The 17413-nt window shown below is 48.2% G+C and overlaps 2 protein-coding genes across 2 annotated transcripts; one reads left to right on the forward strand and one right to left on the reverse strand.

Moving 5' to 3' along the window:
• On the reverse strand, window positions 1–562 carry LOC110305686 (H2B.U histone 2). The gene has a single exon (XM_021177752.3). The coding sequence runs from the start codon at window positions 509–511 to the stop codon at window positions 131–133; it is 381 nt and encodes a 126-aa protein (XP_021033411.1). The 5' UTR covers window positions 512–562; the 3' UTR covers window positions 1–130.
• A 4967-nt stretch (window positions 563–5529) lies between these two features.
• Rnf187 (ring finger protein 187) lies at window positions 5530–16850 on the forward strand. The gene is made up of 5 exons (XM_085829325.1): window positions 5530–5535; window positions 10463–11077; window positions 12234–12326; window positions 14889–15113; window positions 15728–16850. Exons 1-5 carry the CDS (start codon window positions 5530–5532, stop codon window positions 15728–15730), a joined length of 942 nt encoding a protein of 313 aa, XP_085685451.1. The 3' UTR covers window positions 15731–16850.
• The last annotated feature ends 563 nt before the right edge of the window (window positions 16851–17413 follow it).

Raw genomic sequence — 17413 nt, forward strand, 5'->3', positions numbered from 1 at the left:
CCCTCCTCCCCCCCAACCCCCCAATGTTCATCAAGTGAATGACAATCTTATTCAGGTAGCACGCTCCTTTTTTGAGCTCGGAAGGTGGCTCTGAAAAGAGCCTTTGGGTTGGGGGCGCTCTCGCCGCGCCTCACTTGGAGCTGGTGTATTTGGTGACTGCCTTGGTGCCCTCGGACACGGCATGCTTGGCCAGCTCCCCGGGCAGCAGCAGGCGCACGGCCGTCTGCACCTCGCGGGACGTGATGGTCGAGCGCTTGTTGTAATGCGCCAGGCGGGAGGCCTCGCTGGCGATGCGCTCGAAGATGTCATTGACGAACGAGTTCATGATGCCCATGGCCTTGGACGAGATGCCGGTGTCCGGATGCACCTGCTTCAGCACCTTGTACACGTAGATGGAGTAGCTCTCCTTGCGGCCCCGTTTGCGTTTCTTGCCATCCTTTTTCTGCGCCTTGGTGATGGCTTTCTTGGAGCCTTTCTTCGGGGCGGGAGTGGAGCGGGAAGGCTCCGGCATCCTGCTGCACTGGCTGCACCCAGACGAACAGGCAAACGGTGAAGGCAGGGTTATTTGTCATCTTTATATTTAAATGAAGGCTCCAAAGTGCTTTTATCTGATTGGACAAATATAAAATGTTGTAACTAGGTTACCCCGCTTCTTCTTTCCTATTGGACAGTATCCCAACCAATCCAAAAGTGTATTGGCAGAGGAAGCTCAGGTGTCTTATCTTTGTCTGAACCCTTTGTTTCAACGGGTACGATTTAGCGTCTTCGCCGACTGTGCATCTGGCTGTGAAGGAACAATGCGGCTGGGTCTGATCCTTGCTGAGCTAAATCGCCAGCCATTTCTTTCTCACCCTCAGCTAATGAGGGAGAGAAGCTTGTTGCCTGCTTAGAGGAGGAAATGACAGCTTCCGACTTCCATTTGTTTCTAGTCAGTCTCCATCATTTTTATAAGGATTTATGACCAAATTCCAACAGTTAATTGGGAAATCTGAAAGCAAACTAAGGTTGTTTCACTGGAAGTGTGTGACTGGGTAGACTTTCATTTGGAGAAAGGTATGATACTTGGGACGCCCATCACGTCTGGAGCTGAAGCAAGGGTACCATAATTACAGGACGCTGCAGGTTAGGGAGGTTACGATGCGCTCTATTTCTCGCGCGCGCGCTCACGCACACCATCCCTCCGCCCTGCCCTGCCCCCGCACGGTACTGAGAGAAAATAAAAAATGCTGTATGTTCTCATGGCTCACATTTCAGCATCACTTGGAGAGCTGGCTTTATAAAAGCAAACTGTTAATGTCCTACCTTAAAGATATACGCTGAGTGAGGATCTGAATATTACTGATTGACAAATCCTGGTCTGAAGGTCAGTTAACTGCTATACCTGGGATAGGCAATCTACGTCCTTTGCATCGCCATTTCTTCATATGATGTAATGCCTGTTAGATACTGTGAGTTCATGTAAGTGAAGAGGCTGGCAAGGTGCCCTGCGCATACTTGTGCATAATTTCTATGAGCTCTATTCACGTCGACACGCATTTTTTTTAATCTCTCACCGAAATACAGAGAGAATTATAATCTCCCACATAGAGATGTGGCTGTCGCTCAGGTGTCTGCGGGGTGAAAGATAATTTGGCACTTGGCAGATGCACAGCCAATGCTTGGTGAAAGAACAAACCTGGAAGCCTATTCAGCTGGCTGCTGGTGCCTCGAATGTCTTAATGCTCAGAATCATGAATTCATTTGTCAACAACATACTCCTGGTTATCAGCAAGAGAAAATGCTTTCAAAGCAACACTGTAAAAACAAAAAAAAACAAAACGATGTAGAGCCTGGCAATGGTGGCCCACACCTTTAATCCCAACACGGGGGCATGGAGGGTGCAGATGCAGGCAGGTCTCAGAGTTCGAGGCCAGCCTGGTCTACAGAAGGAGTTCCAGGACATCCAGGGATACCCTGTCTTGAAAAACACAAACAAGAACAAGCAAGCAAGCAAATAGAGAAAAATCACTTAGGGAAAAAAATTTAGGGGTGTGTGTGTGGGGGGGGGTGCGCGCGCTGGACAACCCTCCTATACACTTAATGTAAAGAAACCTGGGGCTAAAATTTGCAACTACTGAGAGCCAAAAGGTTAATGTTAGAAATATCTATAAATAAGAGAAAATTTACAAATTGTTTAAGAATATGAATAGGAAAGGGAAATTTGAAAAAATAGCACTGCTATCAAACTGACATAAAAGAGATGCTCATTTAAACAACGGCAAATGTCTCACCTACTAAAATCGTAGTGGCCTGAGCAGCCTAGTGCACGCAAAAACACTGCCCTACACTGAAAAAACGCTGAGGAAATCTGGAAAAATATACCAAGGTTCTCTAAGCTATGCCAGAAACCCCACTGTTGTAGTCTCCCCAAGCAACAACCATGCTTGCAAGCGAAAGTGAGCATTCAGTTTCATAAATAGTATGTGTTAAAAATATATATATAAAAAGAGACGAAGCTCAACCATGAAAGATATACAGTAGAATCAACTGAGGCTCATTTTTACAATGCAGTTTGATTCTAATACTGTTAAAGTCTTGACTGGGCAGTGCTGGCACATGTATTTAATCCCAGCACTTAGGAGGCAGATGCAGGTCGATCTGAGTTTGAGGCCAATCTGGTCTACAGAGCGAGTTCCAGGACAGCTGGTGCTACACCAATAAACCCGTCTCAAAAAACCAAAAAAACCAAACCAAAAGAAACAAAACCATGAAAAAAGGCAGGGCCTCTGGTAGCTCATCCAGCCTTGCATTTCTGATCCATAGTCTTGCTTCCTTCTCCAGTGGTTGAGATAACAGCTAGCCTCACCTGGCTCATTAAATGATGTTTTAAAGGCTATTTAACAAGTGAAAATAATATGAAACAAAACTTGATAATAAGTACAACTGCATGAAGTGTCCCTTGAAGTGACATAGACATCTAAGTCACTTTCTACCCACCTCGGCAGTGTGTTATTGTGTGTCCACACTGTGTTCAAAGTGGACAAAACCCTGTCTCACTCCCTCACTCCAAGGCCACACTGCAGTGGTGACTCACCTATGGGGATGGGGTGATCCTGAATAAAGATGTCCTATTTTACAGGTCATTTAACATGGTTAAAAAAAAATCCATACTCAGTGGATCTGGAATTGTATAAAGTATAAAAGCTGTCAGAGTCACAATAACTTCCCGCTTCCCGTCCTTCTTCACAGGAGGAAGGTGTGGAGAAGTGAAGCAGAGAGGTTGTGAAGGAAGGGCTAACTCACTCATAAACCAAATAGTATCAGTCACAAAAGACTCCAGAACGACGAGCTTTCACAGGACATACAGAAACCTTAAAGAATGCTTCGAAGGGACTGAGCCATAGGTCAGTTAAATACAATTTGAGCTTCGTATTAATATGCCTCAGGCCCCAGCAACACACACACACACTCATATTACTTCTACATGAAAACCTTGCCAACAAGTGCCTGTCCAATCCCAAACTGGTGTCACTTTTGCCATTGGTCATTTGGCTGAAGATTATTGTTTTAAAGTATCTTGCATATTCCTCCTCATTTGTGTCTTTCAAAGCAAGCAAGCAAGCACACAAATAAACAAACAACAAACTATTTCCTTGCTCCAGCTTCTTTGAATGTGCCGTCCATCGCTCACTTTGGGACACGAGTTCCCACTGCAGCACTTGGCTCTCCGATGGCAGCATCCCGTTATTGATAAAGCAGTATCGTTGGTCTGGAGAACTCCTGTTGTTATTGGACCAACATGTTGGGTCACAGGTGACACACTGGCAAACTGTAGAATTTTGCTTGTGAGAAAGAAAGGAGGAGAGGAGAAAGAGTTGGTAAAGAGAAGGAAGGAAGGAAGGAGAATCCAGGAGAGAGGAAGATAAGAAAATGAGAATAGAAGGCCACCAGAGCTAGCTCAGTGGGTGTAAAGGTACCAAGTGTCACGCCCTGGAGGCTAGAGTCCAATGCTAGTGTCCACATAGTGGAAGGGGAGAAGGGATTCCTAAACGTCGTCCTCTGGACACCAATAAAGCCATACAACATGAATCAAATGTAACTTTGAAAAATTAAGAGAGGAAAATGAAAAGGGAAAAGCTAAGGAGAAATGGCTTCCACGTCAGCCACTAAAGGCAGATACACTTGGGGTCGGCAGTAACTTTAGAAGGGGATATTGAAACTTTTTTTTTTTTTCTTTATTGGTTCTAAAGCCGAGTGCCTGGCGCTGTTGGCTGTTGGTCCACACGTGGAATGAGTTTCTTTGGCATTAATAAGCACCTTGATATGCGGGATATTTTTTTTTTGGTTCTGCTCTGCATACAGTCTTTTCTTCTATGAGCAGGCTCTCGCCCAACCTTGAAGCTGGGTTCTTTTTAAAATTTCCACAATTAATAAAAGTGACACACTATCATGGCTGATGTATGACATACACCCTTGGGAGGGGTAGGGTCCCCGAAGGAGGCTGACGGAGCAGAAGTAACACTTGGCATCCAGACCCCAGTGGGATAAAGGGTTGCAGAACGTGGAGAGCATGTTTAGAGGCTTACCTGCGCCATTGCACCTTTGACTTTGGAGCTATGGGAGTAGGTAGCAGGCATCGTTTGTGAAGAGCTTGCATCCTCTCCTCTCATAAAAGTAGGAACCAGGGTTCATGGTCCTTTGTCCTCTGCAGTTTCCAGCTGGCATCCTTTGGACAAAGGCCTGCCCACCACTACACTGTAGCCTTTCCTCTAGGGACATCTCTGGTGTGGCGTGGGGCTGGGCTGCTGGACAGTCCCTCAGTTCGGGGTACTGTTTTCTCTGATTGGACAACCAAGGGCTCTAGCTGATCATACCCATGAATAGGGATGTGAAGCTGGCTTGTTCCTCTCGCCTGTGTTTGCAGAAGAGACTTCTGTGACCATGTCTTTTTTACATCAGCAAGAGTGGCAAATGACAATGAGCTGTTAAGGTAAAATTTCTCAACCCATGCATCAGCTTGGGGAAAGCTCTGCATGCATCCGAAGTTTGGTGTCTCTGTGCACCAGCCCCACAGGCTCTGGTGACATTTTCTCCCATGCAAGTGATCACCTCCTCCTCTTGCCCTTAGATAATTCATGCTTCTTCCCACTCAGCACAGTAAAAAAAAAGTCTTAGGAGCTGCTGAAGGGGATCCAGCGGCTTTTGAGCACTATCCAGAGAAGATGAAAAACTCCACACTCAATCCGACTTAGAATTTATGAGAATATGTACCTTCTCAAGAGACATAGAATTTACAGGGGGTGGGGTGTAGGGTGGGCCTGGGGGGTGGAGGAGGGGCAAAGGAGTCACGGTGGCTCTAGAGGGAGGGCTACTGGGAGTGGGGTAAAGGGAGAGAATCAGGAATGACTGCAGCCTTAAGCAAGATGAGGTCCCATCCCAGGCCTGCCCCAGGAGATCCCAGAGCCTGCCCCGCCCCAGGGTTTCCTGTCCCACCCCGCAGGGCATACATATCCAAGGAAATCACTGTGGTTTCTAGGGACAAGAGAGAACATGACGGTATGAACGCTCATGAAATACAACAAATTCCTCACCAGGGAACAAAACTGATGGCCTCTGCCAAGCGATAGGATAAAAGACAACTTAGGGAAGTGCTGGAGCAGCTGGTGAAGCCGCTCTTAGGCTGAAAGCAAGGCGCTGAAATCATCCCAGGCCTCTGGACTGGATTAATCCACTTTTGGAAGAATGAATTTGTGGGTTACCACTGGAGCCTTTCTTGTTATAACTGGCTAGCGCTGGCTCTGTCTCGCCTTGGGATGCTCTGAATGCTCTGCAGAATCCCCACAGCAAGATGCAGCCCCTCAGCTTTGAATTTACCAGCTTTAGGAGCCCAGATGAGCTTCTCTATACGTATAAACTATGCAGTCTTTGGTCACAGCTGCAGAAAACCATTGACAAAGCCCCACCTGCTCCTGGAGTCTCCATCTTTCTGGTAGTCTCCTTACAGTCCTAACCACCGTTTCTCTCCACCTGATAGGGCCCTGCTGTGCACAGGACACCAAGTATTCCTTGTCCTATCCTGCAGTCAAGAGGCTTTGTTGCTTCTCACTTGGGCTTTGTCCCTTATCGTAATACACACACACACACACACACACACACACACACACACACACACACTCACACACACACACACACACACACACACACCCCTACCTTAATCATAATTACATATATGTATATATTATATATGTATGTATATATGTTGTGTATTTATTTATTTAAATTCAGGTATGGTGATGGCAACAGAGCAGGAGACTAATCAATACCACTGTGAAAGCTGTCAGAAACAAAAATGGAGCCTCTCTTTGCTGTAGTGAAGTGACTTCCTCTGGGCCTGACAAGACCATCTGCCATCACATAACAGAGATGCTGTAGTGACCTGAAGAATAAATGACATATAGGTTTATAATAACAGTAGTGAGGCTGCTAATATTCATTCATAGTAAGAGGAGGTACCTACATCCCTGCTGCAATGGTCTTGGGGGTTCCTACTGGAGTATAGGTGAGAACCATACTGGAGGTGGGAACCATGGGGTGCAGTCTTCCTGAGCTATCTCCCAGGACATAGAACTTTTTAATAATATTACTGTTAATTCACGCATGATCCCATACATAACCCCTTCCCATGTCATGTCAGTAATCCCAATAAACGTATTGAACTTGGTGGAATTATTTCTTTGACATAGCAGTGCCCTATCTGGACAAATAGGCATGTCCTCACCTCTTCCCAGGAAGTCATACAATGTTTTGGCCAGCACTAACCAAAAATATGTAATTGTAAAGCAGGCATGCCCAATGAAGACAATCTCAGAGGCTCAGAGGGTACTGCCACCATATACATAGGATACTACAGGGAGATTGCCCACAGCTCTCTCGTGGCCACAGAGCCTTGTTTTGGAGCATCTCATGTGATGCTCTCCCCTGCTTCTCAAATGTACTTGCCTCAGCCCCCCTGTTTACAGTGGCTTGTGTTCCTCTCCTGACATGATGCCCTTTCTAAATACTGTTCTTTACAAAATCTCCCTTTTTGGGGGGGAGGGGGTTACCATCACAAATACAGAAAATTGTATCAGACCAATTACTTTTATTCTAATTATAAGGTAAATGGATAGATAGGTCCCTGTCATTCATCCTCTTCCTTATTTCCAGGCACTTCAATCCCCTTTCTGTCATCCAGGCCGGACCTGATCCCTTCACTTCACTGCCCTGTTCATCATCAATATCAGGGCTCTACATCTATCCACTTGATAGTCAATCACTCATTTATTTCAGAGCCCTATAATTTATTCATGTCTAGTCTCCTGTCATTCATCTATGTAGGGCTTTACAAACAAAGCCCCCATGTGCGTTGATCAGCTTAAGGGGATTGTTTCAGAAAGATATAGGATAACGCCAACTCTTCACATTATTATTGCTGTTGGTGGTGGTGACTTATATTTGTGAACACCATAGGTATATTTGAATTTTTGGATTTTTGTTCATTTGTTTGGTTTGGTTTGGTTTGGTTTTTGAGACAAGGTTTCTTTGTAGCCCTGACCAACCTAGAACTCACTCAGTAGACCAGGCTGTCCTCGAACTTGCAGAAACGCTCCTGGTTCTGCCTCCCAAGCGCTGGGATCAAAGGCATGTACCACTACTACCTGGCTTTTTGATTTTTAGGATCGTAAATAATCTAATGAGTTCTAAACATCTGAGTATTTATTTTCACATCTAAAATATTTAAAAGGTAATAGTTATTAGGTAACTGGCTTGATGCAATGTTCTTTGAAGTGGAGTTTATATTTTATTATTAAACAGTTTTGGGTCTGTAGAGATGGTTCGGCACTTAAGTTGCTCTCTCAGAAGAGAGATTCCAGTGCCTATGGATTTCCAGTGCCCACGTTGAGTGGCTCACAGCGTCCTTTAACTCAGGTTCCATGGTATTTGATATCCTCTTCTGGCCTCCACAGGTACCCATAGGCATATGCAGACATACACACATACACACAAACACAAATTAAATCTTTTTTTTTTTTTTTAAGAAAAGGCTGTAGTATAAGCTTAAGCACAGGCTGTAAGAGAGGAAAGAGGATGCTGAAGAGATGACTCAGTGGTTAAGAGCACTTGACTTTGCTGCAGAGGACCTGAGGTCAATTCCCAGCACTCACATGGCAGCCCACAACTGTCTATCAGTCCAGTTCTGACACCTTCCTCTGGCCTCTCTGGGTACTATGTATTCATCTGCTGTGCATGCACGCCTGCAGGCAAAATACTCATTCACATAACATAGAAATAAATATCTCAAAATGTAATCAATTTAAAAAGAGGAAGAGAGAGTCTTATGTAGAAGACAGTAACACACACCCTCAAGTGGGTATGGAATTCTCAGAGAATTGCTGAATTTTTTTTAACTCAAAAGGATAAGATGTTTTTCAATGTTTATCCATAGAATCAAATATTAAAGGCAGCTCATAGGCTATGGATGTATCTCAGTAGGGGAGGTTTTCCCCAGTAGATGCAAGGCCCTTCATTTGATCCCCGAATTCTGATAAGGGTAACTAATCTTAAAGCTCAGCCATTCCCGCTGCTCTGCATCTCTTCCCACGTAACGTGGCGTCAGCAGAGTGCACTGTCAGGTATGCCTTGGCCATGACTGTAGGAGGTGTCGGGGATGCCCATGCTCTGGGTCTCCTTCCAGGTTACATCGTATGTCTTCCCATGTGTCCTTCCTCCTTGCTTCCCATCCATGCTATGGCTTTTGTTGTTATCTTTATTTGGTTTGGTTTTTCTTTTAAGCCAAGGTCTTGTCTTGTAGCTCAAACTGGCCTTGAACTCGATTTCCCTGCCTCCATCTCCCAATTGCTGGGATTACAAGTACAGCCATTGCCTAGGATGCATAATGCCCTGGGTTTTAGCCCCAGACCTCAGTAACAATTTGAGAACCATGTTGGATCTGGCTATGGCCTGGTAGATGAGTGTGAAAGTGCCTAAGTACAACTGATTTTTTAATTTAATTAATTTTAATTAATTAATATATACATAAATTCTATATCTGTTGAAGAGGTTGGCTCTAAACCCCCAAGGATACCACATTTTAAGGACACTCCAATCCCTCAGATAAAATGTTTCTCTTACACATATCACATCTCTCTCTCTCTCTCTCTCTCTCTCTCTCTCTCTCTCTCTCCCTCTCTCTCTCTCTCTCTCTCTCACACACACACACACAATTCTCTTTCACTCACAGACACAGACACACACTTTTATTTATTTATTTTTGAGACAGAGTCTTACTATATAGCTCTGGCTGGCCTGAAACTCACTGTGTAGACAAACTGGCCTGGAACTCACTGAGATCTGCCAGCTCTAATTCCTGAGTGCTGTGATTAAAAGCATGTATCATTATACCCAGCTAAAACATCAAAATATTTACATGCATCTTCCTATTTAATATTTTTTTCTTAGATGACTTATGATACTTAACAGGAAGTGAATACTGTGCAAATCTTCATTCTATTGTCTAGGAAATAATGACCAGAAAAGGGCTGTATAGCTTTAGTACAGATGTGGCTGCTGTCATAGTGTTTGGAGCATATAAATGGCAACATCACTGTCTTAGTTAGGGTTTCATTACTGTGAAGAGACACCATGACCAATGTAACTCTTATAAAGGACATTTAACTGGGGTTGGCTTACATGTTTAGAGGTTCAGTCCATTATCAAGGCAGGAAGCATGACAGCGTCCAGGCAGACAAGGCTCTGGAGAAGGAGCTGAGAGTTCTACATCCTGATCCAAGGCAGCCAAAAGACTGTCTCCCGCAGCTAAGAGTAAGGTCTCAAAGCCCACGGCCACAGTGACACACTTCCTCTAACAAGACCACACCTCCTAATAGTGCCACTTCCTGGGCCAAGCATATTCCAAACACCACAGTCACATTTACAGTTATATCCGCAATCTCAGTCTGAAGAGTCACACATTGTGGATAGCTGACTACACCTGTATTAACACAATATTCTTTAGAGTGCTTTCCTGCAAAACCTGCTGCTGTTCTGTGTGCACAGTGAGCCTCCCTGACTTCATTTTATGTCACTATCTTAATTTGGTCACACTCCTGGTTGACTACACAGGCATCTGCCTACCTAACCAGTTTTATCCTGCTTCAGGGCTGAAGGTATAAAGATAAGTCACCCTGGAAAAGTCTTTCCTGACAGACCACCACCCAAATCATCTGTGGGAGATGGGCAATTATTCATGATGTTGGGGCAGTACCCTGCAGGATGAGTAATCTTACAGGACACAGGGAGTATCTTTGTGAGGATCTGGGTTTGGAGCCCGCGACTGACACCATCAGGACAAAGGTCGTGAGCCGCTACAGGAACCAGGGTGGAATAGAGCTCAGCAGCTCAATCATGGGCAGGGCGATGAGCGACTTCCAGAACCTGAAATGAGAGCGCACAGCTGCCAGGACCTGAATGGAGGAATGCGCAGCTGCCAGGACCTGGACGTCAGAGCGCACGGCAGCCAGGACCCCGCCCCGCGCGCGCGCGTGCCCGGCGTTGGCGCAGTCTGGGTCTGAGTCGTAGGCTGAGGCTCGTCGGCCTTGCTCCCCGGCCGGTCCTCGGCCCTTCTGCGCCCTCTCCGCCCGCGCCCTCGTCGGCGCCGCCGCCCGCAGCCCTGGCGCTCCCCGCGGGCCCCGCTGATGCCATCTGCGCCCTGTGTCAGCGCGCGCCCCGCGAACCGGTGCGCGCCGACTGCGGTCACCGTTTCTGCCGGGCGTGCGTGGTGCGCTTCTGGGCCGAGGAGGACGGGCCCTTCCCGTGCCCGGAGTGTGCCGATGACTGCTGGCAGCGCGCCGTAGAGCCCAGCCGCCCTCCGCTCAGCCGCCGCCTCCTGGCGCTCGAGGAGGCGGCCGCGGCGCCGGCGCGCGATGGCCCTGCCAGCGAGGCCGCGCTGCAGCTGCTCTGCCGCGCCGACGGGGATCCGCTGTGCTCCGCCTGCCGCATGGCCGCTGGCCCGGAGCCGCCCGAGTGGGAACCGCGCTGGAGGAAGGCGCTGCGCGGCAAGGTGCGCGAGGGGCCCCTGCACACTGTCCACCTTTGTGGCTTACCTAGAGTCAGGCTCTCGATCAGTGTGCTGACCTCCTCTTCCCTCTCCCGCATCCCATGGGCACCCTCCCTTCCCCGGGGACCCTGCCATGCCTAGAGGCTCTTGGATCCTGGAGTCCGTGATTCTGCCTTCCTTCATCTCTGTTATCTGTCTCCCGGACCCTGCTATGTCCCTCGAGCTATTATCTCTAGCGCATGCTCTTCCGTCCCCCTTTCATCCCAGGTCTCTGGCCTAGCTGTGCCTTATCTCTATACAACCTTAATCTCTATACAACCTTAAGACTTCTATTTTTCTCGATTTCCCCTCAAGTCCCGATCCCATTCCTCAAGGCCTCTTCCTCCTACCCGGGTGTGACTTCATCGGTGCAAGCCCCGCCCATCCACTTGCTTATGGAGATCTGAGAGTGGTCTGTGGTCTACCAGTTACCATTTGCAGCCCTCTGAGGGGCTGTCGGTCCACCTCATTCAGGAACCTTCTCTGCTATACTCTCTTGGTCATTGCACGTAGCACCTGAACCGACCATTAGACTCTGTGAAGATGGGTTGCAGGGATCTAGATAGAGTATCATCCCTGACCCAGAGAGAGATGTCTGAATAGCCAGGTAGGAAAGCAGTGGTCTCCGCCGGACAGGAGAAAATCGTAGCTTAGCGTGTTTGAGGGTGCTGTTATCCTTATGTTCTGCAATGATGCACCATGAGTCTCTGGAATAGGTTGTGAAGAACACTTTTGAGGTGGAGGCAGGTGGTTACATCCAGGTCCCAAACTGAGGTAGGTACTCTGTCAGAACATGCTGCTAGGGTTTGTCCTATGGTTTGTTGTCCCCTTACTAAGACAGCAGTCTCCACAAAGACCAAGCAGGCCACAGAGAAGTCAGGAAAGTCACTGTCTTAAATCAAGCTGAAACTAAACGGGACCTACCTAAAATCCTGGAATCACACAGCTGACCTTGAATTGTCTGCTGTACACCTAGTTCTGAAGAGGTAGAAGCACAGGAGACCCTTTTAAGAAACAACCGCTTTCCAGCAGAGACTGGACGAGTACTTCCAGTCGCCAGGCTGCTGATCGGGGTGTCCAAATCCTTCTTCCCAGGCTCTAACCAGCTTCTCTCTCCCAGGAGAACAAGGGCTCTGTGGAAATCATGAGGAAGGACTTAAATGATGCCCGGGACCTGCACGGTCAGGCAGAATCAGCGGCTGCTGTGTGGAAGGTGAGTGGGCTCTCCTGGAAATGGGCAGCTAGCAGGGCAGCCAAGCTGAGCTGCTGGAGTTTGGCTGGCTGGACTTGGTGAGCTGAGTGTCCGTAGGGCTCCTCTCCTCTGTGTGCTTTATATAAGGATGATTTGTGAGCTTCAGGTTCCTTTTCTACACAGGACACTTTCTAGTACTCTTGATTCTGACCAACCCCAGCTGTCACCAGTGGAGCATCCTGTTTTCTGGCTGCCACACAAAACCACACACATGATTGCCCTGGAGGCTGGAAGTCCAACAAGCAAGCCATGGCAAGCCCAAGTTGGGGCTAGCTTCCGGTGGCCTTTCTCACTGTGTTGGCACATGGAGAGTGGGGAGGGAGCTCTTTGGGAGTCCCTTTTACTAGAGCACTGATCCCACGTCTCTTTGGTGGGACTAACCACATCCCAAAGGCCACCACTTAACACCATTGCCTGGAGGTTTCAACACAGAGGATTTGGGGACACACAGAGTTGGTACTTAGCAGCTAGACACCAAGATGACATTATGTTACTGTTTGTTTGTTTGTTTTGTTTTTAGGTTACTTGTCAACAAAACCACACATTAGTTTAAACGCTGGAATCTTTTCCTTTTATATATTAAAGTTCATTATAGTTCCCTGCCCATTTTTTTTTTTAAACATAAAACCAAAGTGTTTTTGTAGACTACAGAAACCCTGAAGCCCTCAGATGGTCTGCACCTTAAGGCTGAAGGCACCTGCTCTACCTTTCACAAAAATTGGAAGACATTGAGGACACCTAGTTTTCTACAAGCCCACAGCAATTCCAAGGATAGGTTCTAGAAGATTTAAATACGAAGATGGATCCTGTAGTCAGGGAGGAGCTTGGCCAGACAGCCGTTATCTGGCTGGCATTTATGTCCTTTCAGCAAAAACATTCTTCCTTCAGGAACATGGGTGTCCTCTGTGCTATGTGACCCAGGGCCAGGACGAAGATCTGAGTGCAGTTAGGAGTGTCTGTTTCCAGTCCTGCTGTCAAGGTTAGGCCTCTAGAAGTGTTGCTGAGGGTGGCAGGACCGAGTTTTGCTCTCAGGCTTATCAGAAGTCATAGTAGAAAAGTGGCTGCTTTAAGGCAGCTATGTGTTCTGACAGGACTTTAGTCCCCAAGATTGACTTTGGGAAGCTGTGAATGGGGCCTTCACGTAAGCTGAGCATTGTATATGTGGGTTGTATGTCTAAGGCCTTAACAGTCTTCAGATGAGAAATGTAATCAGAAATGAGAGTGTGTCTGGTTGGTGCAATGCTTGTCCAGCATGTGAGAGGCTCTGAATGTAATCGTGCAAAGCAAGCACCACAGACAGACAGCAGGCCTGTGGGTGTTACACGGATGCACTTAGTGCATAGACTTCTTTCTAGTCAGCTCTTTACAAAGGAATTTATGTTGTGTTAGGTAAATTGTATCCAGTGGAGAGGACCTGCAGCACAGGGAGGGGTGCGGATGGCTCTGTGTTAGATGACCTGAAACACAGGGAAGGAAAGGATGCAGATGGCTCTGTGTTAATGCTGTGCCGTTTCATAGAAGGATCTTGAGCATCCGTACATTTTAGTGTCTTGGGGATGCATTTCCTGGAATCAGTCATGAAGGACAGTGCAGGGGAGACCAAACATTGCCTTCATGGAAGTTCTAATGGTGTGAGAGTCCTCGCAAGGCAATGACCCAAAGAAGCTGTCACATCTTACAATACACTGAGAACATTGGACAGAAACTAGCAGGTTGGAAAAAAGTGATTCATTTGGGCTGGGTGGTGGTGGCGCACACCTTTAATCCTAGCACTTGGGAGGCAGAGGCAGGAGGATTTCTGAGTTTGATGCCAGCCTGGTCTACAGAGTGAGTTCCAGGACAGCCAGGGCTACACAGAGAAACCCTGTCTCAAAAAACCAAAAAAAGAAAAAAAGTGATTCATTTGGGAAGCATAAAAGAAAAGTATCCTAACAAAGTCTGTGTGGCATCTTCTCCACCTCCACTTCTGCCCTTGATGAAATCGCAGTGTAGGAGGAGAGAGGTAGCCTTTGTTCTGCTGCTGTAACAAAATAGCCAGGACTGAGCACTGTGTAAAGAAGGCAAGTTATGAGTTCTAGTAGCTGAAGGTCAAAGATCAGAAGGCTCTGCCTACTGTGTCTAGTGAATGCACCCAAGATGGCTCCCTCTGTAACAGCTAGCTGTCTTGGGAGCCAGCTGGTGGCCTGTGAGACCAGCATCCATCCCTTTAGAGGATGCACCCACATGAGTGATGGAACGCTACAAGGCCCTGCCAACTGCACATCACGACAGTGGGACCAAGCTAATACCACCCTAAGGGATGTCAGGGGCATCTTTCATGTGGAGATTTCACTTCTTGTTTTGGAAAACAGGGAGAGTCTTCTCTTACCTGTGATTTTAGTTTTAAAAGTAGGTTTAATTCAAAAGACCCAGCTTATTTTGAGAGCATAATTTCTTTCAGAGTAGAGGGGCTTCTCTTTAGACACATTGGCAGCAGGTATGGGCCAGTGTGGACCGTTGTCCCTTCCCCCTCTCACCCTGCAGGGGCATGTTATGGACCGAAGAAAGAAGGCCCTGACCGACTATAAGAAGCTTCGGGCCTTCTTCGTGGAGGAGGAGGAACACTTTCTGCAAGAGGCTGAGAAGGATGAGGGTGCTTCCGAGGATGATGAGCTGGCCGACCCGGCAGATCGCTTCCGGTCCCTGCTGCAGGCTGTGTCAGAGCTGGAGAAGAAGCACCGCAACCTGGGCCTTAGCATGCTTCTGCAGGTACCACCTGGGCAGGGGGTGAGCACCTCTTTCCACAGCACATCTCTGTGGTCAACTTGGAGCCACGGTGGAAGAGAGACTCTCCTACGGGCAAGGTTCGAGCCACAGCCCACCTTGCCCCTGTTGTGGCTCAGGTCTGAGTATCAGAGAATAAGTAGGTGGTTGGGAAAAGTAGTTGGAAGGATCTTAGAGCTGATGAAGCTAGGAGATGCCTAGGGTCTCACATGGGAGGGTTTTCCCCACCTTAGGCTCTGTGAGCAGGAGTAGCCAGGGCATCCCCCCTGTCTTCCCTCATCCTCATCTCATGCCCCAAGTCTTGGACCAACACCAGAGGCAGCTTGCTTGGCAGTCAGCCTGAGCTTGTAATGGGGCATCGGCTGCCACCTGTAACTGAGGTATTCCCTTTCCACATACCCATCAGCCGTTTGGGGCCTATACAACCTCAGAGACACAGGCTTTGGACCCCTCTTAGGTGGGTGGTCAAGTCACCTTGGCTCTGCGTGCCTTGTACTCAGGATAGCAGCACTCTGTCTTACTATCTCTACCTGTGTATCTCCCTTCATTTTCTCTGTCTCCCTGTCTTTCCCCTTTGTCTGTTTGTCCCTTCTCTGCAGTGATGATGCTGGCCCAGCAGGCTGGCCCCCTGGAGCGCGAGGCAGAAGGAACCACCTTCCACAGCTGGCCTGCAGCACCCCTACCTACATCCCTCAGGCCTCTCTGCCTGGCACCACCCTTCATCCTGGACAGATCCCCATCTCCATCAACACTTGACAGTCTGGGATGAAGCATCAGAGGTGCCCCGCTGGCCATGCACATAGTTCCATTGTTCAGCAGTGTTTTTCATTTTCTTTGGGGCATGAATATGCTCGGGCTTGTACCTGTTCCAAATAGAGACCTACCAGTCCTGGGATTCCTTTCCCAGTGTGTGCCAGCCCTGCCTGGGACCACTTGGCAGCTCGGAAGCCCCTGCTTCTTGTTTTGCCGTGGCTCAGCTTAGTGTGGCATTCATTTTAGTATCCAGGAACCAAGCCTCGCACCTTCCCCATTGGTGCCCATGACAGGGTTGGCTCACTAGACATCCCTCAGCAAGGTTCTGAGGCGCACCAGTTAGTCAACCTGTGTGTGTTAGTGCCAGAGAATAGGGATGCAGGAGGCCCTGGGGTTTGGCTGGGACCTGAGTGTTAATGCAGTATTCCTCACCCACCAGAGGACCTCTTTCCTCACTTTGGGTCTCACTGTGCCAGGTCCTGGGAGCGGCCTTCTGCTTCGCTTCCCAGCCTCTCTTCCTCCCAGCTTGTGCCCCTTTGGGTGTCGCTGGCATCCCCAAAGTGCTCCCTCCTCCTTCCCACCTCTGATGGAAGGGACCTCCTTCCCTGCAGAAGAGCAGCAGGGTGGCATCCCCAGGCCGCCGGGTGCTTCACTTCGCTGTAGTTTTGGCTTTTGCTCACCTCATATTTTCTCCAATAGGTGAATTTCACAAAACTTGTGACGTAGCGGTAGTGTGGTTGCCTGCAGCATCGTGTGTGTAGATAACTAGTCCAAGAAACAAAACCCGGCAGAGTGGACAGACACAGGTCAGGGGCCAAAGACATAGATGCATTTAGGTTTCAGGTAACAATGTTCTGTCCCCAGAAGGCCCCAGCCTTGGATGTAGTGACCGGCTCCAGCTTGACTCGCAGGTGGGCTGGGTTTTCAGTGCTGAATAAAGTGGTTGGCTCCAGCCTCTCTGTTTCCATACCTCCTGGTCTCTGTCTACACAGCTGCTCCCTCCCTGACCAGGTTCCAAGGACTTTGATACCTTTGAAAGCAAGATAAGCAGACTGTCACTAAGATATTCCAGGTTGGGGTGTGGGTGTGGGTGTGTGTCATCCCAAACCCAGTGTTGGCTGTGGGAGTTGCATCTGGAAAGCAGGATCCATGGATGAATAGAAGGACCAAGAGGAGACATCATGGTGAGAGGACTCTGGCTTAGCCCACCAGACAGGGTCTGCAGAGGGCTGACCAGCTGCGCAGATGCACCCAGGGTGGAAGGTAACAGACTGGTCACATTCATAGCCAGGATGACTGGGTGCCCAGGGTGTAGCATCCTTGAGTCATGTAGATGGCAGCGAGAGCGAGCAGCCCTGAGTAGTGTGCTCCTCAATGACAGAATGTGGTCTCTGTTGGGGACCAGAATGAACATTAAACTGATAGACTAGCAGGTGTGGAGAAGGTCTAGGACTGGCCACCTGGTGGTAGCTCAGAAACAAGCAATAGGTTTGTCCCTCAGAGCTTAGATTGGCCCAAAAATGGTATGGCCA

Source organism: Mus caroli, unplaced genomic scaffold, assembly GCF_978045245.1.
Source record: "Mus caroli unplaced genomic scaffold, Mus_caroli_1 scaffold_13, whole genome shotgun sequence".
Taxonomy (NCBI): domain Eukaryota; kingdom Metazoa; phylum Chordata; class Mammalia; order Rodentia; family Muridae; genus Mus; species Mus caroli.

Excerpts from the sequence above, each read along its gene's own strand:
- Rnf187 (XM_085829325.1), top strand. Across the intron at positions 11,078-12,233 it reads GGAAGGCGCTGCGCGGCAAG|GAGAACAAGGGCTCTGTGGA; the intron begins GTGCGCGAGGGG and ends TCTCTCTCCCAG. Across the intron at positions 12,327-14,888 it reads CAGCGGCTGCTGTGTGGAAG|GGGCATGTTATGGACCGAAG; the intron begins GTGAGTGGGCTC and ends CTCACCCTGCAG.
- LOC110305686 (XM_021177752.3), bottom strand. The coding sequence starts at position 511 with ATGCCGGAGCCTTCCCGCTCCACTCCCGCCCCGAAGAAAGGCTCCAAG.